The sequence below is a fragment of the Somniosus microcephalus genome, chromosome 30 (assembly GCF_052327205.1).
Source record: "Somniosus microcephalus isolate GS21.2 chromosome 30, FLI_Smic_1.0, whole genome shotgun sequence".
Lineage (NCBI taxonomy): Eukaryota > Metazoa > Chordata > Chondrichthyes > Squaliformes > Somniosidae > Somniosus > Somniosus microcephalus.
This window is the reverse complement of record NC_141016.1, coordinates 34,290,604-34,312,023: the sequence shown is the minus strand read 5'-3', so window position 1 is coordinate 34,312,023 and position 21,420 is coordinate 34,290,604. Positions and strand designations below refer to the sequence as shown.

Below are 21,420 nucleotides of genomic sequence, written 5' to 3'. Positions count from 1 at the left end.
GGCTCCTGAGCCCCGCCCCCCTCCCTACGCTGGGCCTGAGGCGGCTTGAGATGGCCGATTGCGTGTGGTCTGGCCGGGTTGCCGGGGTAACCCTCCTCCCCTTCCCGAGGCCCGCCCCTGCCCCTCCCGAGCCCGGGCCTGAGGCGGCTTGAGACGGCCGATTGCGGCTGGCCAGGCCTGGTTGCCGGGGTAACCCTCCTGCCCTCTCCGCCCTCCGGGACAGGGCCTGGGCCTGAGCGGGTTGAGACGGCCGATTGCGGCTGGCCGAGCCTGGTTGCTGGGTTAACCCTCTCCGCTCCCCCTTCCCACTACCCCCTCCCCCTCCCCTCCCGAGCCCCGTCCCCCTCGAGCCCCGCCCCCCCGGTAACCTGCTCGCTTCCCTCTGCCCGCGCTCTGTGGGCCCTGTGGCCAGCCTTCACCAAGATGGCTGGCCGCTGGTACAGAATCAGGCCCAGCAGGACAGCCGGTGCATAGCTCGGGCGTGGTTGGGAAGGAGAGCCCCAGGCTTGAAGGCTGAGGCCTGCAGACAGCAGACCTGGAGAAATGAAACAGATAATGGACTCATTTATTACACACAAATTATATAATGAGTTAGTTGGGCTCCTAAGTACCAAATTTGTGGTGGGTAAAATCCCCTGCACACGTACAGAAAGTGGGGAAAAAAAATAAACTTATGAATCAAGATGGCTGACACTCACCTCGGTTCAGAATGATAAGGCCCACCCACACACACACCGATTGGTCAACCGTCAGGTCACTGAAGTGTAGGATTGGTCAATGGTCCTGTCGCTCGACTCTATGACGGCCCGCACGCGCGACGAACCCGCCCCCGTGACGCAGCGATTGGTCGACCATTGGGTCGCTCGGCCATACGATTGGTCGACCTTCACGTCACTCGATGCTAATGAGCAGATAATGAGCATAATTTTGAATAATGAGCGGATAATGAGCGGAATTTTGAACGTTTTTTGGATACCGCGGGCGCAATTTTTGTCCGACCGAAACATAAATACACTTACGACCGTTGTGGAATCGTAAGCTTTCTTTTGATGTGACGCACGTGTTGGTACGCTCTATAACTTGAGAGTGTATAGTCGGACAGACAGACAGACAGTCGGAAGGGCAGACAGAAGTACCGCTTTATATATATATAGAGATAGAGATAATGGCTTTATAAAACAAATAAGCTCACCCGAGCTGAGCAGCCAGGATAAGCTGCTGATACAGAAAAATACCAGTCATGCCAGATAGGGAGTTGTACAAAGAGCTGAGGTTGTTGCAAGGTCATAACATAAAACAGGCCTTCGAGCGGGCATACCTGGAGCTGATAAGGGGTTGAGTAAGGAGGCTTATGATAAATAAGCTGTCTCGGAGAAAGTGCAACATGTCCAAACAAGAGATAAGTGGAGGGATGATCTCATGGGAACAGGCGGGGTTTGTCATAGGTACCTATTCCCCTGTAATTGGACAACTGAATGGGTAACAAATGATTGACGTAGTGTATCCACTGGCCCCCCGAAATATATATATATATATAAGGTATATATACGGGCAGCCAAAAGGGAAAAACAGGCAGAGAGGGGAGAGTTTCCCCGGGGAGGCAGAGAGGGAAGAGTTTCCCCAGAGGCAGAGAGGGGAGAGTTTCCCCAGGGAGGCAGAGAGGGGGCGAGCTTCCTCTAAGATGAATCTCATGCTGGCTTCGGTCTAACACCCTCACCAGCTCGGGAGATGACCAAAGAGGAAGAGACTGCTGCCACAGGCTGCAGGGATCCATCTGAGACCACCATTCTGCCTTGACCCCCGTCTGTCTGTCCGTTCCGGGGCTGGTAAACCATTCTCAACTGTTATGGATTGTCTGTCTACTATGTCTATCCCGATTTAACTATACTTGAACTGCCGCTCCTTAATAAAATGACCTTTGACTCTGAAGACCCTTTGGGTAATCTGTGTGTCACCTGTGATCCAAAATCTTACACAGATTACTGGGAGAGACAAATAGCACTAGAGTAATGAATACTGTGTGCAGTTCTGGTCGCCACACTATAGGAAGGATGTGATTGCATTGGAGAGGGTGCAGAGGAGATTCACCAGGATGTTACCTGGGCTGGAGCGCTTCAGCTATGAAGAAAGACTGGACAGGCTGGGATTGTTTTCCTTGGAGCAGGGAAGGCTGAGGGGGGGACCCGAGTGAGGTGTACAAAATTATGAGGGGCATAGATAGGGTAGATAGAAAGGAACTTTTCCTCTTAGTAGATGGGTCAATAGCCAGGGGGCATAGTTTCAGGAGGTTTAGAGGGGATTTGAGGGAAAGCTTTTTCACCCAGAGGGTGGTTGGAATCTGGAACTCACTGCCTGAAAGGGTGGTAGAGGCAGGAACCCTCATAACATTCAAGAAGCATTTGGATGAGCACTTGAAACACCATAGCATACAAGGCTACGGACCAAGTGCTGGAAAATGGGATTTGAATAGACAGGGCTTGATGGCCGGCGAGGACAGAATGGGCTGAAGGGCCTCTTTCTGTGCTGTATAACTCTATGACAATCCTCCACTTCACAGAATCACACAAAATCACAGAAACCCCACAGTGCAGATAGAGGCCATTTCGGCCCATCGAGCCTGCACCGACACATATCCCACCCGATCCCCGTAACCCCACATATTTTAATCCCCCCAACACTAAGGGTCAATTTATCATAGCCAATCAACCTAACCCGCACATCTTTGGACTGTGGGAGGAAACCGGAGCACCCGGAGAAAACTCATGCAGGCACGGGGAGAATGTGCAAACTCCACACAAACAGCCACCTGAGGCCGGATTTGAACCCGGGTCCCTGGCGCTGTGAGACAACAGTGCTAACCACTATGCCACCGTTCTGCCCAGTGTTCTTTGATTCAGGTCTCTATTATTGCTTCTATATCATTGTCCCATGTGGCGATTTGTACCACACTCCGTGATTTTCGCACAGCCACTCCAAACTGATCTTAGACTGCCTCGCATTTGCCTCCTGTCTGATCCCTCCTATTTCTGAACCATTCATTACTCTAGTGCTATTTGTCTCTCCCAGCAATCTGTGCACCTTGTTTCTGCTCTCCAATGTTTGATCCTGGTGCCTATCCCCATGTCCAAATTTATCTCGTAACTAAGGCCGCTATTTAACTTATCTTGGCGGGTCCATGGTGGGTGATGTCGGTGGCAGGTCCCGACCCCACTGCTGGCGCCATCCCACTGTGTAAAATGACTTTCTATTGATTAGGCTTGTTAAACCCGCCCAGCGCGTTGCCCAGCCCAATTAGAGGGAGCGGGTCTGGTGACATCATTTCATGTTGCGTCATCAGCCAGTTTCCTTAAAGGGACCATGGCCACATTTGTCAACATTTGCGCTGTCGGTGTTCTACAGCACTGAGTTGCTGCAAACACTGACAATGACTGCACAAAGGTGCAGGGCTGCACCTAGGCTCTCCCATGACTCCCTGCATATGCTTAGGGAGTGAATCACAACATGCAGGGAGGTCCTCTTCCCTTCCTATGGGTGGAAGAGACCTCCCCAGGAGATCAACACAGCCTGGTTGCACATTGCACAAAAGGGCACAAGCAGGGATGTGGTCAGGAGGACCTGGGTGCAAAACTTTCAATGATCTCAGTACAAAGCCACACTCAATCTCATCCTACTGTGCCTCTCATCACATCCTCATCACTCTGCCTTCCCTACCCTACTTCTGCACATCCTCACTCGCACCAACTTACCTTGCACCTCCACCCATCCCTCTCTATCTATATTATCACTTCCTCATCTCACTAGCTACCCCTCACACTCACCCTCATGCAATCATACCAACTAACAACACACAAGGGTAGGCACTTAGGTGTTTTATCCAATGTTCATGTAAAATTTCTGTAAATGTGGTGTCAAACATTGAGACCTTTATTTTCAACACTTTGCGTTCTTGGACAGATTTGTGTGCACCTTTGGAAGTGGCTTAGTGAGTTGCAATAAATGGTGAGATATAACAGTACCCCCCCCCCCCCGCAATGGCGGTGAGTGTGAAAGGAATGGCTTGGGCATTGTACGGGTGCTTTATGGATTTGTTCCAGGATGGTGCCAACCTGGCGCATCATGTGGCAGCCAGGGTGTGCAGCATCAAGTGAAGTAATCTGGCCATGGTGAGGCCATCCCTGGCCTCCCGGGCAACAACGTGGTCGGGTGCTGATGGCCTGCATCCTGCGCAGCATCTGTTGATTGCGGAGAAGGTTGGTGTTGCTGGTGTTGGGGTGTGGTGGGTTTCAAAGAATCAAAGTGAGAGAGTATAAAGGGCACCCATGTTGATGGAATAGATGGCAGGTGAAGTAGAGATGACAGAAGCATTCTGTCAATGGTGAGAGAGTTCTTCCAATGAGGTGAGAGTTGTTGGAGAGTGGAAAGTGGAAAGCCTGCAGAATGTGTGCTGGAAATGGAGTGAGAAAAAGCTTCTGCCTGAGGAAAGTGATTATCAGTCAGATGGAAGCTTTTACTGTACATTTGAAGCTGTCAAGTAATCAGCTGGAACAATGGCCACTGAACTCACGCCTCAGCTTGACAGCCATGGTCTGCGCACAGCGGGGCCATGAAGTTAAAGACAAAAGGTAATTGAAAAAAGGTTGTTAAGCACCTGGCAACTAGATGCTAATCATTTTAATTAGGTCCTCCGCTGCTGCCGGATGGATTGGCTCAGCGTTGATAGACCCGACATTGGGAAAGGTGCATGGCTGCGGGTTCCCGACCCGCTGTCAAATAAAAACACTTTCCCACCTGACCCGCCACCGATCGCACCTGCTGACCCCTCCAGAAAATTCCAGCCTATGACTTTATTCCCCTGTGTATTTGTTATCCTGTCCAATAGATCAATTAACATAAACTTTATCCTCTTGTGCATGGGTTACGAACTATGCAGATTGTGTTGCCAAATTGTAACAATTAGATGTGCCATTTTTCCTGTGTTTTGCTTACTTACCCACTCCAATTAATCTATCAATGCATCTTTATCAGATGTATGTTGGTTACCTTGTCCAATTGAAGAACCTACTGTAACTTTATTGTGCTGCGTGTTAGTTGTCATTTCCAATTTAAAAATTGACCGGAATTTTATTCCCTGTGTGTTTGTTAACATATCCAATATCAACAGTTAATTGTAACTTTATTCCATTGTGTATTAGTTAGTATGTACAATTAAGCAATTAACTGTAATGTTATTCCCCCCATAATGTCATAATCTCCAAATTAGCAATGAATTATAATTTTATTTCTCCATTATTTGGTTATCATGCCCAAATTAACAATTAATTGTCACTTTATTACAATATGTATTAGCTACAGTTTAAAAGTTAACTGTAACTTTAGTCCCCCATGTATTGATTTCCATTTCCAATTTAACAAGTAACTGCGACTTTATTCCTCTGTGTATTGGCTATCATATCCAATTGAAAATTAACTAACTTTCTTCACTCTATTATTAATTATGCCCAATCTAACAATAAACTGTAACTTTACTACCCTGTGTATTTGTTATATTATCCAATTTAACAATTATTGATTACATTATTTCCCCAAGCACTAGTTACCATATTCAATTGAACAAGTAACTGTACCTTTATGTAGTAAATTAATGTAGTGAAAGATTGGGGAATGCAGATTCTCAAAGGGACCTGGGTGTCCTTGTACATGAGTCACTGAAAGTGAATGTGCAGGTGCAGCAAGCCATTAGGAAGGCAAATGGTATGCTGGCCTTCATTACAAGAGGATTTGAGTACAGGAGTAAAGAAGTCTTACTCCAATTATATAGAGCCTTGGTGAGACACCACCTGGAGTACTGTGTACAATTTTGGTCTCCTTACCTAAGGAAGGATATACTTGCCATAGAGGAAGTGCAACAAAGGTTCACGAGATTGATTCCTGGGATGGCGGGACTGTTGTATGAGAAGAGATTGAGTAAACTAGGCCTGTATTCTCTTGAATTCAGAAGAATGAGAGGGGATCTCATTGAAGCATACAAAATGATTACAGGGCTTGATAGGGTGGATGCTGGGAGAATGTTTTCCTTGGCTGGGGAGTCTAGAACCCGGGGCCACAGCCTCAGGATAAAGGGTAGGCCATTCAGGACTGAGGCAAGCTGAAATGTGAACACTGTTTCTCTTGCCACAGATGCTGCTTGGCCTGCTGAGTATTGCCAGCATTTTCTGTTTTGATTAAAGCATGTTATTATTTTACCAGGAAGCCTGCAGTTCAAGCCACTACAATTTCTCTAACAAATTGTTACCATTCTGATTGTTTGTCCATTTGTAAACAAATGGCTTTACATGGCACAAATTCCATGGGGTACATATAGCATTTGGAACATGCATTGTTTCAGGATGGATGTCATTGTCATACAATAAGGCACTATTGCTGTTCTGATGCCTAATTTAATCATTGATCAAGTTGATGGACAATGTCATATTTCTACAACAATCTAGGTGTCATCTCATAATCCAGTCATCTATTTATCTCACATTGGATTTCTCTGAACAATCACCCCAGATAAGTTACCATTTTTAAAAATTGTTTTAAGCAGTCAAGCCTGTTTACATAATTCCCCAGATTTTGCAGTCAGCAGCAAAGTGATGGCGCTCCACAATGACCTTGATGAAAGTTGCCCACAAATTTCCAGCAATTTCTGTGGCATTGAGTTCACCTTCCTGACGTTAATTTGATTCTGATGCTAAGTCTAGGGGATCTCCAACCTCCAGCAACAGTGATGTCATCAAGCAGCCAATCAGATTGAAGAATTCTCACAGACAGCAAACCAGGAGGTAAAAAGCACTGATTATCCTTCATTTTTTATACATTTTACAGAGAGCAAAATAAAGATTGGGACATTACATGGGATTAAGGTAGAAGCTGAAATATCATAAACAAATTTCAAAAAAACTTACTTTAAAAACTTGTAATTCTTAATCATATGTACCCCCATGGAAAAAATTGGCATTCCACAAATATAAAAGTATTTTTTTCAGGGCCAGAGAGGTTGTTCAGCAGTAATAATGGCTTAGCACATCGTTAAATCCCAGTTACACCTCATTGAACAACGCTTGACTTTTCCGGGGGGTTTCATCAGCGATATTACAGCGTAAAAGGGGAAGTTCTCATCACTTCAGTAATTTCCCAAAGATTGCCATCTGCGGGGTGTTCAACAGCGCACCCTGTGGAGGAGCAGGGAATCACTGACAGTAACTTCTGGATTTCCATGTTTAACTGCGCATGTGCAGAGGTCAGAAGTTGCTGTCAGTGTCACAGGGTAAAGATGGCAAATGCTGACAGTTCTCCATCACTACAACTGCAAAATCTGGGTCATTGTGTAAATTTGGTTACTGTTCTATATTAGAATGTGGTTATGTATTTTTGGTTTGACAAACTATCCCGGCCCAAGACAACCCCCCAAATTTGGTGTCATCCTCAAATTTTGAATTTGTACTCCCAATTCCCGATTCCAAATTGTTTATGTAAATGGTGAACAACAGTGTCTATCCTTGTGGAACACCACTTCCCAACTTTTGCTATTGTGTGTAACTACCTTTAATGCCTACTCTCTGTTGACTGTTTTGTACCCAGCTTGATATCCAATCTGCTACTTATCCCCTGACTCTACATGTCATGACCTTAATCATAAGTCTACAATGAGGTAACGTATCGAAGGCCTTTTGAAAATCCAAATATATTACGTCTACTGCATCACTCTTGTCTACCTTTTCTGATACTTCCTCAAAGAATTCAATAAGGTTGGTCATGGCCTTTCCTTTTGTAATCCATTGTGACTATTTTTATTATATTTTCACTTTTTAAATATTTTTCTATTACATCTTTGAGTAAGGATTCCATTATTTTTCCTACCACCAACGTTAAATAATTGGTCTATAATTCCCTGGGGATGTTGTATCTCCCTTTTTAAATATAGGAAACTTTATTCCATGTCTATTGATTCATATATACAAATGAACAATCCATTATAATTTTATTCCTCTGTATATTGGTTATAATGTCCAATTTAGCAATTAAATGTAACTTTATTTCCCAATGCATTGGTTATCTTGTTCAATTTAACAATTTATTGTAACATTATTAACCAGTGTAATTTTTTTTTTATTCATTGATGGGATGTGGGCATCGCTGGCTGGCTAGGCCTGCATTTAGTGCCCATCCCTAATTGCCCTTGAGAAGATGGTGGTGAGCTGCCTTCTTGAACTGCTGTAGTCCATATGGTGTAGGTACACCCACAATGCAGTTAGGAAGGGAGTTCCAGGATGTTGGCCCAGCGACAGTGAAGGAACGGCGATACAGGTCCAAGTCAGGATGGTGTGTGGCTTGGAGGGGAACTTGTAGGTGGTGATGTTCCCATGCGTCTGCTGCCCTTGTCCTTCTAAGTGGTAGAGGTCGCGGGTTTGGAAGGTGCTGTTGAAGGAGCTTTGGTGAGTTGCTGCAGTGCATCTTGTAGATGGTACACACTGCAGCCACAGTGCGCCGGTGGTAGAGTGAGTGAATGTTGAAGGTGGTGGATGGAGTGCCAATCAAGTGGGCTGCTTTATCCTGAATGGTGTCGAGCTTCTTGAGTGTTGTTGGAGCTGCACTCATCCAGGCAAGTGGAGAGTATTCCATCACACTCCTGACTTGTGCCTTGTAGATGGTGGAAAGGCTTTGGGGAGTCAGGAGGTGAGACACTCGCCGCAGAATTCCCAGCCTCTGGCCTGCTCTTGTAGCCACAGTATTTATATGGCTGGTCCAGTTCAGTTTCTGATCAATGGTAACCCCCAGGATGTTGATAGTGGGGGATTCAGCGATGGTAATGACATTGAATGTCAAGGGGAGATGGTTAGAGTCTCGCTTGTTGGAGATGGCCATTGCCTGGCACTTGTGTGGAGCGAATGTTATTTGCCACTTGTCAGCCCAAGTCTGAATGTTGTCCAGGTCTTGCTCCATATGGACACGGACTGCGTCAGTATCTGATGAGTCTCGAATGGTGCCGAACAGTGTGCAATCATCAGCGAACATCCCCACTTCTGACCTTATGATGGAGGGAAGGTCATTGATGAAACAGCTGAAGATGGTTGGGCCTAGGACACTGCCCTGAGGAACTCCTGCAGTGATGTCATGTGATTGAGATGAATGACCTCCAACAACCACAGCCAACTTCTTTTGTGCTAGGTATGATTCCAACCAATGGAGAGGTTTCCCCTTGATTCCCATTGACTTCAGTTTTGCTAGGGCTCCTTGATGCCACACTCGATCAAATGCTGCCTTGATGTCAAGGGCAGTCACTCTCACCTTACCTCACCTCTTGAGTTCAGCTCTTTTGTCCATGTTTGGACCAAGGCTGTAATGAGGTCAGGAGCTGAGTGGCCCTGGCGGGACCCAAACTGGGCATCAGTTAGCAGGTTATTGCTGAGTAAGTGCTGCTTTATAGCACTGTTGACAACACCTTCCATCGCTTTGCTGATGATTGAGAGTAGACTGATGGGACGGTAATTGGCCGGGTTGGATTTGTCCTGCTTTTTGTAGACAGGACAATTGTTAACATGTCCAATTTAACAATCAACTATAACTTTTCCCACTGTGCATAGTTTATCATCTCCAATTGAACAATTAATTATAACTTTTCCCGTTATATTTTGGTTACCATGTACAATTTAACAATTAACTGTAATGTTATTCCCGTGTATTGGTTATCATGTCCAACTTAAAACTCAATGGTGAAATCATTCCCCAATGAACTGATTACGATATCCAACTGAACAATTAGCTGGAACTTTATTCTCCTGTGTATTGGATAAAATGTCAAATTTAACAATTATCTGCAACTTTATTCCCAATTGCATTAGTTACCACATCCAATTTAACAATTAACTATAACTTTATTTCCTTGTGTATTGATTATAATTTACAATTTAATTAACTAATATTATTTGGTTATCATGGCCAATTTCACAATCGTGTATATGTATATTTCTCTGAAATTATAATGTCTAATTTAAAATTCAACTGTTAAATCATTACACGGTGTACTGATTGCCATGTCCAATTCAACAATTAACTAAATGTATTGCCCTTTGTATTGGCTATCCTGTATAAGTTAACATCAACTGTAACATTTTTCTCCAATGCATTGGTTGTCATGTCCGATTTAACAGTTAACTCTAACCCTATTCCCCAGTGTATTAGTTATCATGTTCAATTAAACAATCAACATTAGCTTTATTCCCCTTTTGTATTGGTGATCATGTCAGTTGAACAATTAACTGAAACTTTATTCCCCTGCATATTATTGATCATTTCCAATTTAACAATTAACTAACTTTATCCGCTGTGTATTGGTTTATGTTTCATTTCACAATCAGTTGTAACTTTATTCCACTGTGTGTTGGTTATCATGTCCAATTTAACAATTAACCAAATCTTTATTTCCAGTTTATCCAATTTAACAGTCATCAGTGAAATCATCTCCATTTGTATTGGTTATCAGGTGCAATTTAACAATTAATTGTACCTTTGTTCCCTTTTGATTATCTTGTCCAATCTAACAATTATCTGTGATTTTATAACCTGTGCATTGGATTTTTCAAGAGTATAAATGAACCAATGTATCTTTGTTCCACTGCTTCATATTGCTTCGAATATCCAATGTACAAATCATCAGTGAAATCAATACAATGGGCCATATATTCCGATGCCTATGGGTGTGTATGGGCTGTGTGCACACGCGTAGGGACATCGGAAATGCCGGTTTCAGGCATGCGAAGTGCATGCGCTGAAAACCGGCATTTCCAATCTGTCAAGAATCCTCTTGGCAGATCGCACGCCAGCCCTGGAGAAGGGCCTCTGCGGGTGGAGAGTTCCTCTTTCTGCAGAACCCCCGCCCACTGAAATCCCTTAAAAATCTTACACCTGGTAAAAACAGATGTAAGGCCTGCTTTTTCCAGCATAAAAGTTTTTTTTTTAAGTTTTAATTTCACTCATTTATAATTTAAAAATACTTTTTAAAAAGATGTTTATTTTTAGCCCCGTAAAAAACCTTAATTTTTTTTTCCAAATATAAATTCTTGTTTAAAATATTTAATTTAATGTAATTTTAACTCATTTTAAAAACGTGATTTAAAAAAATGTATTTAATGTTTTGATGTGTTTTTGGAATGATCTCCATTCATACTTTTGACAGGTCTTAGAAATGGCCGGACCTCGGGAGCCCTCAGGTAAGGGCGTAGACTTTTTCCAGATCAGAGGCTTCCGCACACAGGAAGCCTCCGATCGGAAAATACGGCCCAATGTGTATTGCTTATCATGTCCAATTTAACAATTTACTGTAACTTGATTCCACTGTGCATTGGTCATCATATCCAGTTTGACAATTAACTGTAGCTGTATTACCCTGTGTATTGCTACTCATATCCAATTTAACAATTAACGATAACGTTATTCAGTGTTATTATTTATATTTCTGAATTAACAATTACCTGTTAGATGAAGGGACCTTATTCATAATTTCTTCTTTTTCTTCTTCTTAGGCAGTCCCACGGAACCGAGGATGACTTGCTTCCACATTAAAAATGAGTTCGCAGGTGACTGATGAGTCCAATGCGGGACCTACAGTCTCAGTCACAGGTGGGGCAGACGGTGGTTGAAGGGTTGGGTTGACGTGCGCTCCTTCCGCTGTTTATGCTTGACTTCCGCTTGCTCCCGGCGAAGAGACTCGAGGTGTTCGGTGCCTTCCCGGATGCTTCTCCTTCACTTTGTGCGGTCTTGGGCCAGGGGTTCCCAGGTATCGATGGGGATGTTGCACTTTTTTAAGGAGGCTTTGAGGGTGTCCTTGAAGCATTTCCTCTGCCCACCTGGGGCTCTCTTGCCATGCCGGAGCTCCGAGTAGAGCGCTGTTTTTGGGAGTCTCGTATCGGGCATGCGGACAATGTGACCCGTCCATCGGAGCTAATTGAGCGTGGTCAAAGCTGCAATGCTGGGGATGTTGGCCTGAGCAAGAACACTGACATTGGTGCGCCTATCCTGCCAATGGATTTGCAGGATCTTGCGGAGGCAGCATTGGTGGTACCTTTCCAGTGCTTTGAGGTGCCTGCTGTACATGGTCCATGTCTCTGAGGCATACAGCAGGGTGGGTATCACTGCTGCTCTGTAGACCATGAGGTTAGTGCCGGGTTTGAGATCCTGGTCTTCAAACACTCTCTTCCTCAGGTGACCGAAGGCTGCACTGGCACACTCATAATTTACTGCTCAAATCAATACTGTGCTTAAAAATTGAAAATCAGGTGTTGTATGTTAATTAAGCATACAGTACAAACAATAACACTTAAATATACACTTACAGGGCAATATTTACAACAAAACCCGGTGGATTTGTTTGGGGATTTTTACTAATCTAAATACTAATTACAAATAGCCAGTTTTTATAAATTTCTCTCATTCCATCTACATGTAAATCCATACAATTGTACATTGTGTCAGCCGTGCCTCAGTGGGCAGCACCCTTGCATCTGAGTCAGAAGGTTGTGGGTTCAAGTCCCACTCCAGGAACTTGAGCACATAAAGCTAGGCTGACACTCCAGTGCAGTGCTGAGGGAGTGCTGCACTGTCGAAGGTGCCGTCTTTCAGATGAGATGTTAAACCAAGGCTCCGTCTGCTTCCTCAGGTGGACGTAAAAGATCCCATGGCATTATTTGAAGACGAGCAAAGGAGTTCTCCCTGGTGCCCTGGCCCATATTTATCCCTCAATCAATATTACTAAAACAGATAATTTGGTCATTATCACATTGCTGTTTATGGGAGCTTGCTGTGTGCAAATTGGCTGCTGCGTTTCCCACATTACAACAGTAAGGATAATTAAATGGACTTATCCCTTATCAATATCTTTACTTTCTGTTACTTAACAAGCACGTTTTTCTGTTGCACTAACAAGTATAACACCCTTACTTTCTTATCTTATTGATAGTTCCACTATTGTTCCAGATAATTGCTATTCCACCAAGTGCAACCTTTGTTTCTGTATCATTCAGATGATGTTCACCCAGATGTTTTCCTTTGCAGAATTAACTATTTTCTCCCACTGTTATCAAATGATTCAGTTTGGAATGTCATGTCTTCAATTAAACCTCATTACTTCATCCTGAAACGGACCATTGCTGCAGCGTCAGTCTGGCCCAATGGACCAGTGGTATTTGAAATTGATTTAAACTTCCCCACTTCACAGGCAAAGGTTAAAGGTTAACATTACTACAAAATAAAGATAAATCAATAGTAGTAAAGTATTAGCAGACTTAACTGATTAATCATTTCCTTACATCAGTCTATGTGAAAATTAAAATCTCCCATTACAACAACAGCAACAACAACTTCCATTTATATAGTGCCGTTAACGTAGTAAAACATCCCAAGGTGCTTCACAGGAATGTTATCAGACAGAATCTGACACCGAGCCCCATAAGGGGATATTAGGACAGGTGACCAAAAGCTTGGTCAAAGAGAGATAACTTTTATCGAGTGTATAAAAGGAGGAGAGAGAGGTGCAGAGATGGAGAGGTTTAGGGAGGGAATTCCAGAGTTTGGGGCATCGTCATCTGAAGGCACGGACACCAGTGGTGAGGCGATTCAAATCAGGGATGCGCAAGAGACCAGAATTGAAGCAGCGCAGAGCTCTCGGGAGGGCTGTAGGGCTGGAGAAGGTTACGGAAATAGGGAGGGGGTGAGGCCATGAAGGGATTTGAAAACAATGGGGAGAATTTTAAAATCGAGTGGTTGCCAAACCAGGAGCCAATGTAGTTCAGCGAGCACAGCGGTAATGGGTGAACGGGACTTGGTGCAAGTTAGGTTACGGGCAGCAGAATTGTGGATGAGTTCAAGTTTATGGAGGGTAGAAGATGGGAGGCCGGCCATGAGAGCATTGGAATAGTCAAGTGTAGAGGTAACAAAGCGATGCAAGATGGTTTCAGCAGTAGATGAGCTGAGGTAGGGGAACAGATGGATGATGTTATAGAGATGCAAGAATGCGGTCTTGGTGATGAGTCAGAATCTCAGCTCAGGGTCAAATAGACTGCCAAAGTTACAAACAGGCTGGTTCAGCCTCAGACAGTTGCCAAGGAGTGGGATGGAGCCGATGGCAAGGGAACAGTGATTGTGGCGTGGACCAATGACAATAGCTTCAGTCTTCACAATACTTAGTTGGAGGAGATTTTTGCTCATCCAGTACTGGATGTCGAACAAGCAGCCTGACAAATCAGATGCAGTGGAAGGGTCAGGATGTAGATGAGAAATAGGAGGGGGCCAAGGATAGACCCTTGGGGGACTCCAGAGGTAAAGGAGCAAGAAAGGAAAGAGAAGCCATTGGAGGTGATTATCTGGCTATGGATAGAAAAGAATGGAACCAGGCGAGGGTAGTCCCTCCCAGCTGGACAATGGAGGAGAGGCATGAAGGAGGATGGACCTAGAACAGGAAAAGCCTGGGTTCCATCTCAAGGCCTAAACTGAATTGGTTGATCCCACCCGGTGTGGTACTAAGCCCCACAGGAAGAGCAGGATGAGCACAGGTTCCAACACCAGCCTGTGCTGAGGTAGCTGATCTCACCCAGGTCGCTGGTGGGGGGAATCTAGGACAAGGCAAGATAACATTAAAATCGGAGCCAGGTCACTCAGGAGTGAAGTTAGGAAACACTTCTTCGTGCAAAGGGTGGTAGAAGCGTGCAACTCTCTCCCACAAATGGAGTCGTTGCTAGCTCAATTAATCATTTTAAATCTGAGATTGATAGATTTTTGCCAGCCAAGAGTATTAAGGGATATGAAGCCAAGGCGGGTGGATGGAATTAAGATACAGACCAGCCATGATCTCATTGAATGGCGGAACAGACTCGAGGGGCTGAATGGCCTCCTCCTGTTCCTATGTTCCTATGTTCCTGTCTGCTACTGAACACCACACAGAGCAGGAAAGGGCCAGGCTCCATCCCAACCTGTACAGAGTTAGCATACCTCATGCTGTGTGGTACTGAGCCCCACACAGGGCAGGAGAGTCAGCGAGTCAAAACGGCACAAGAGGCCATTTGGCCCATCGAGTCTGTGCCGGCTCTCTGCAGAGCAATCCAGTCAGTCCCATTCCACCGCTCCATCCCCGTAGCCCTGCAAGTTTATTTCCCTCAAGTGCCTGTCCAGTCTCCCCTTGAAAACATTGAGTGTCTCCGCTTCCACCACTTCCGTCGGCAGCAAGTTCCAGGTCCTCACCACTCACTGCGTAAGAAAGTTTTTCCTCATGTCCCCCCTGTATCTCTTGCCCAAAACCTTAAATCTGTGTCCCCTAGTCCTTGTACCTTCAACTAGTGGGAACAGCCTTTCAATTCAATTCAATTCAAATCGCTTTATTGGCATGACAAGGTACATCTTATGTTGCCAAAGCATCGGAAAAAACATTTATGGTTGAACACATAAACGCAGATCTATCCATACAGTGTATAAACAGATATGTCCCTGAGTGCATAAATATACATTCATATAATTTGTATATACTCTATTCTTAGATTTAATGGTTGTCCCTCTGTTTATGGCAAGCTGTAACATAGTGTGCCACTAAGGTTACACAATTTCTCTGTTCCCCTAATAGGTATGGGAGTTTTTGGTCGTCATTCAATTTTTTGAATTCAGGGCATATTTTTGTGAATTTTGGGTAGAAATTCCCCCTAATGCCCTGATATTTTCCACAAGCTGTGAGGAAGTGCAGCTCTGTCTCCACCACTCCCTGACTGCAGTGAGAGCATATCCTGTCCTCTCGTCAGCCAGGTCTGTCTGTGTCTGCCTTTTTCGATAGCCAGACTATGCTCACTAAGTCTGTACATAGTCAAGGTTTTTCTCAATTTGCTATCCTTTACCGTGGTCAGGTATTCAGCCATGTTGTATTGTCTGTTTAGGGCCAAGTAGCAATTGAGTTTGTTTTGGGTTTTTGTTGTTTCTGACCAATATGACAGATATTTTTCCTTTTGCTTAGTGACAATTGTGTTGGGTCGACTTCTCTGTGATACCATGTCACTGTCCTGGGGCTGGTTATTGTTAGTAGTGTTAGTATTTACTTCACTGAGTCCCAGGACTAGTTGACTGAGGGTATTCTTCTTTATGACCCTCTCTTGGCATTTCAGGGCTTCGTAATGATAGCAGTGGGGGTTGCTCATTTTTAGGTGTTTCCAAAATTTGGTGGCTCTTTTTTGGATAGTAATTAATAGTGGATATTGGCCTAGTTCTGCCCTGCATGCATTGTTTGCGGTTTTCCTTTGAGTCCGCAGGATACTTTTACAGAATTCTGCATGTAGGATCTCAATTGGATGTTTGTCCCATTATGCAAATTCTTGTTGTGTTAGCGGTCCCCACACCTCACTGCCCTAGAGTGCAATTGGTTCAATTACTGATTTAAAAATTTTGAGCCAAATGCCAATTGGGATTTCTATTTGGATTGATTTTTTAATGGCATAGAAAGCCCTTCTTGCTTTCTCTTTCAGTTCATTCGCAGCCAGATGAAAATTTCCCATAGAACTGATTTTTAAGCCTAAGTATGTGTAGTTAGTGGTTTGTTCAATTTTAGTTGTTCCTAGTGTGAAATTTATTTTGGGTCCCTGATGTCTGGATCTTTGCTGGAACACAAGAACTTTGTTTTTTTGGAGGTTTATTGTCAGGGCCCAGGTCTGACAGAACGACTCTAGCAGATCCAGGTTCTGCTGTAGACCCTCCTTAGTTGGTGACAGCAGAACCAGGTCATCTGCATAGAGGAGGAATTTAACCTTGCATTCATATAGGGTGAGGCCAGGTGCTGTAGATTGTTCAAGTAGTTTTGCCAATTCATTTATGTAAATATTAAAGAGTGTCGGTGAGATGGGCGAGCCCTGCATCACACCACACCCCTGTGGGAAGTATTTTGTTTGTTTGTCTCCAATTTTAACTGCACATTTATTGTTTGTATACATTGATTTAATTACATCATATGTTTTTCCCCCTACACCACTTTCAATAAGTTTCAAGAATAGACCATCATGCCAAATGGAATCGAAAGCCTTCTGGAAATCTACAAAGCAGGCAAAGATTTTGCTTTTGTTTTGATGAACATGTTTGTCAATTAGGGTGTGTAGGGTTAAGATATGATCCGATGTTCTATAATTTGGTAGGAATCCAATTTGGCTTTTACTCAAGACATTGTGCTCCTCAAGGAAGTTTATAAGTCTTTTGTTTATGATACTACAGAATACCTTCCCCAGGTTACTGTTTACACAGATGCCTCGATAGTTATTTGGATCAACTTTGTCTCCACTTTTGTATATGGGCGTTATGAGTCCTTTGTTCCAGATATCAGGGAAGTAACCGACACTCAGAACCAAGTTGAAGAGTTTTAGGATAGCCAATTTCATTTTATCGTCCGTGTGTTTAATCATTTTGCTTAGGATGCCATCTGCACCGCAAGCTTTTCCTGGTCGCAGGTCCTTGAGTTTTTCAAATAGCTCTTTTTCAGTTATTAGGGGGTCTAGCGGGTTTTGGTTATCTTTTATGGCCAGTTCGAGCTTTTCCAGTTTTTTGCATATTTGATATTGCTCTGGGCTTAGTGTGTTTTTCTGGTATAATTTTTCAAAATAGTTTTCCCATGTGTCTCCATTTTGAATGGCCAATTCGTCATGTTGTTTTTTGTGTAATGTATTCCAGTTGTCCCAGAAACAATTAGAATCAATAGCTTCCTCAATGGAGCGGAGTGTATTCTTAATATACTGCTCTTTCTTGGTTCGGAGTGTGTTTTGTATTGTGTTCGTGCCTGACAATAAGTAAGGCATAATTCCTCGTTTTCTGGCTGTCTGTGTTTTTGGTTTGATATTTTTCTGAGTTTTTTCCTCATGTTATGGCAATCTGCGTCAAACCATTATTCATAGTTTTTTGTTTTGGGTTTGTTCTTGTGAACTTTCAAGTTTGACATTGATGCCAAATTATCAAAAATATTATTTAGGTTATTCACCGACCGGTTTACGCCTTCTTCATTGTGAGTGTATGTGTTTTCCAGAAAGGTGTCCAAGAGAGCTTGAGTTGATTGATTGCTAATTGCTTTCTGGTATTTTTCCGTGCTGTTTTTGGCCCATCTGTATGATTTTTTTAATGTTGTACAGCTTACTGGGTTGTGCTTCTGTCCTTTTTAAATACACAGTAATTTGACTGTGGTCTGACGGTGTTGTTTGTGGTTTGACTGTGAATGCTCTGAAAGAGGATGAGTCCAAATCCGTAATCATATAGTCTACGGTGCTGAAGCCAAGAGGTGAGCAATAGGTGGATCTTCCTAGGGAGTCTCCCATGAGCCTACCATTGACAATGTACAGACCCAGGCTTCGACAGAGCTGCAGGAGCTGTTTTCCATTAGCATTTGTCTGTGTCGCAGTTATGCCTGTGTGGATGGAAAGGGAGATCAAAGTGGTTATTCCCAAATATGTAATTGTTCCCCTGATTATTGGTGAAGTCTGGTTCTTCACCAGTTCTTGAGATGAGGTCACCACAGATCAACACGTTCCCCTGGGCCTGGAATTCGATAATCTCCCTCTCAATGTTGGAGAAGGTGTCGTCTTTGAAGTACTGGGATTCTATCGGGGGGATATAGAGTGCGCAAATGAAAACCTCTTGCATGCTAGAGATGATGCCCCTCTTAATTTTGAGCCATATGTGGTTTTCGCCCTTTTTTATAAATTTAATGTAATTCCTAAGCTCTGTTTTAAATCAAATCAGTATGCCTCCAGAGTCTCTGCCCTGGGTTACTCCTGGCAGTTTATTGGAGGGGACCACCAGCTCTGTGTACCCATGGGGACAGCCAGTGTGTCCTTCTCCTCTACACCAGGTTTCCTGTAAAAAGATAATATCCAGATCTTTAATTTCATCTAGGAACTCAGGGGTCCTACTCTTCATGCCAAGCACAGAAGAGCGTAGACCTTGGATATTCCAGGTTGAGATATATAAGGATTTCATGTTAAGTTTGATCTTTTACTGTGATAGGTTAAAATATGATAAATAGTGGTATGTGTTTGTCGTGTCTAAATGGGGAAAAAAGAACATTTCAATTGTCTATAAATGCTGAGGATAATTGGTTACAACTCTTTCTAATACATAGTCCTTATTTTTTCTGATCAATAAGGCAGGAGTAGATGCTGCTGTGCGTCTGCATTATGTTTCTGCCTGTGGTATTGCGTACGCCCTGAGCACCTCTCCCTGTGTCTGGCTGGGGGTGGTCCTGTTCCCCTGTAGGGCAGGAGTGGTGCAGGTCCGACATTGTTGTTGTGCGTGGGGATCCTCTCTGGTCCGGGTTGGTGTGGTGGTGGTCTCTGTAGTAGGGGGATAGAGAGAGAGACTGGGGGAAGAAAGAGAGAAAGAGAAAGAGAAAAAGAGAGAGAAAGAGAGAGAGAGAGAGAGAGAGAGAGAGACTGGGGGGGGAGAGAGAGAGAGAGAGACTGGGGGGGAGAGAGACAATGTACAGACTTAGTGAGCATGGCCTGGCCATTGAAAATGGCAGACACAGGCAGACCTGGCTGCTCAGAGAGGACAGGCTGTGCTCTCATTGCAGTCAAGGAGTGGTGGAGACAGAGCTGCACTTCCTCACAACTTGCGGAAATTATCAGGACATAAGGGGGATTTTCTACCCAAAATTCATAAAAATATGCCCTGAATTCAAAAATTTGAATGACCAACAAAAACTCCCATATCTATTAGGGGAATAGAGAAAATGTGTAACTTTAGCGGCAAACTATGTTACAGCTTGCCATAAGCAGAGGGACAGCCAGTGACCATTGAATCTAAGAAAAAATTATATGCATATTATATGTGTGTATATTTATGTATACATGGGTATATTTGTCTATAAACTATGTCTAGATCTGCGTTTGTGTGTTCAATTACACATGTTCTTTTTCTGTGCTTTGGCATCATAAGATGTATCTTGTCATGACAATAAAGCAATTTGAATTCAATTGAGAGAGAGAGACTGGGGGAGAGAGAGAGAGAGAGAGAGACTGGGGGAGAGAGACTGGGGGGAGAGAGGGGGGAAGGGAGGGGGAGAGAGAGAGAGAGAGAGAGAGAGAGACTGGGGGGAGAGAGAGAGACAGAGAGACTGAGACGAGGGAGAGAGAGAGAGAGAGAGAGAGAGAGAGACTGGGGGAGAGAGAGAGAATGGGGGGAGAGAGAGAGACTGGGGGGAGAGAGAGAGACTGGGGGGAGAGAGAGAGACTGGGGGGGAGAGAGAGAGACTGGGGGAGAGAGAGAGACTGGGGGGAGAGAGAGAGACTGGGGGGGAGAGAGAGAGACTGGGGGGAGAGAGAGAGACTGGGGGAGAGAGAGAGAGAGACTGGGGGGAGAGAGAGAGAGAGACTGGGGGGAGAGAGAGAGAGAGACTGGGGGGAGAGAGAGAGAGAGACTGGGGGGAGAGAGAGAGAGAGACTGGGGGGAGAGAGAGAGAGAGACTGGGGGGGGAGAGAGAGAGACTGGGGGGGAGAGAGAGAGACTGGGGGAGAGAGAGAGACTGGGGGGAGAGAGAGAGACTGGGGGGGAGAGAGAGAGACTGGGGGGAGAGAGAGAGACTGGGGGGAGAGAGAGAGACTGGGGGGAGAGAGAGAGACTGGGGGGAGAGAGAGAGACTGGGGGGGAGAGAGAGAGACTGGGGGGAGAGAGAGAGACTGGGGGGAGAGAGAGAGACTGGGGGGAGAGAGAGAGACTGGGGGGAGAGAGAGAGACTGGGGGGAGAGAGAGAGACTGGGGGGAGAGAGAGAGACTGGGGGGGAGAGAGAGAGACTGGGGGGAGAGAGAGAGACTGGGGGGGAGAGAGAGAGACTGGGGGGAGAGAGAGAGAATGGGGGGAGAGAGAGAGACTGGGGGGGAGAGAGAGAGACTGGGGGAGAGAGAGAGACTGGGGGGAGAGAGAGACTGGGGAGAGAGAGAGACTGGGGAGAGAGAGAGACTGGGGGGAGAGAGAGAGACTGGAGGGAGAGAGAGAGACTGGGGGGAGAGAGAGAGACTGGGGGGAGAGAGAGAGACTGGGGGGAGAGAGAGAGACTGGGGGGAGAGAGAGAGACTGGGGGGAGAGAGAGAGACTGGGGTGAGAGAGAGAGACTGGGGGGAGAGAGAGAGACTGGGGGAGAGAGAGAGACTGGGGGGAGAGAGAGAGACTGGGGGGAGAGAGAGAGACTGGGGGAGAGAGAGAGACTGGGGGGAGAGAGAGAGACTGGGGGAGAGAGAGAGAGAGACTGGGGGAGAGAGAGAGAGAGACTGGGGGGAGAGAGAGAGAGAGAGAGAGAGAGAGACTGGGGGGAGAGAGAGACTGGGGGAGAGAGAGAGGGAGACTGGGGGGAGAGAGAGAGGGAGACTGGGGGGAGAGAGAGA

The 21,420-nt window shown here is 44.9% G+C and overlaps 1 protein-coding gene across 1 annotated transcript in view; it reads left to right on the top strand.

Annotated features, from left to right (window-relative positions):
• The first annotated feature begins 1,911 nt into the window (after positions 1–1,911).
• Positions 1,912–21,420, top strand: part of LOC147098121 (scavenger receptor cysteine-rich domain-containing protein DMBT1-like) — a 58,470-nt gene continuing 38,961 nt past the window's right edge. Inside the window, exon 1 of the mRNA XM_085970827.1 lies at positions 1,912–1,939. Within this exon, the coding sequence (XP_085826953.1) occupies positions 1,912–1,939 (28 nt within the window). The remainder of the gene's footprint in view (positions 1,940–21,420) is intronic.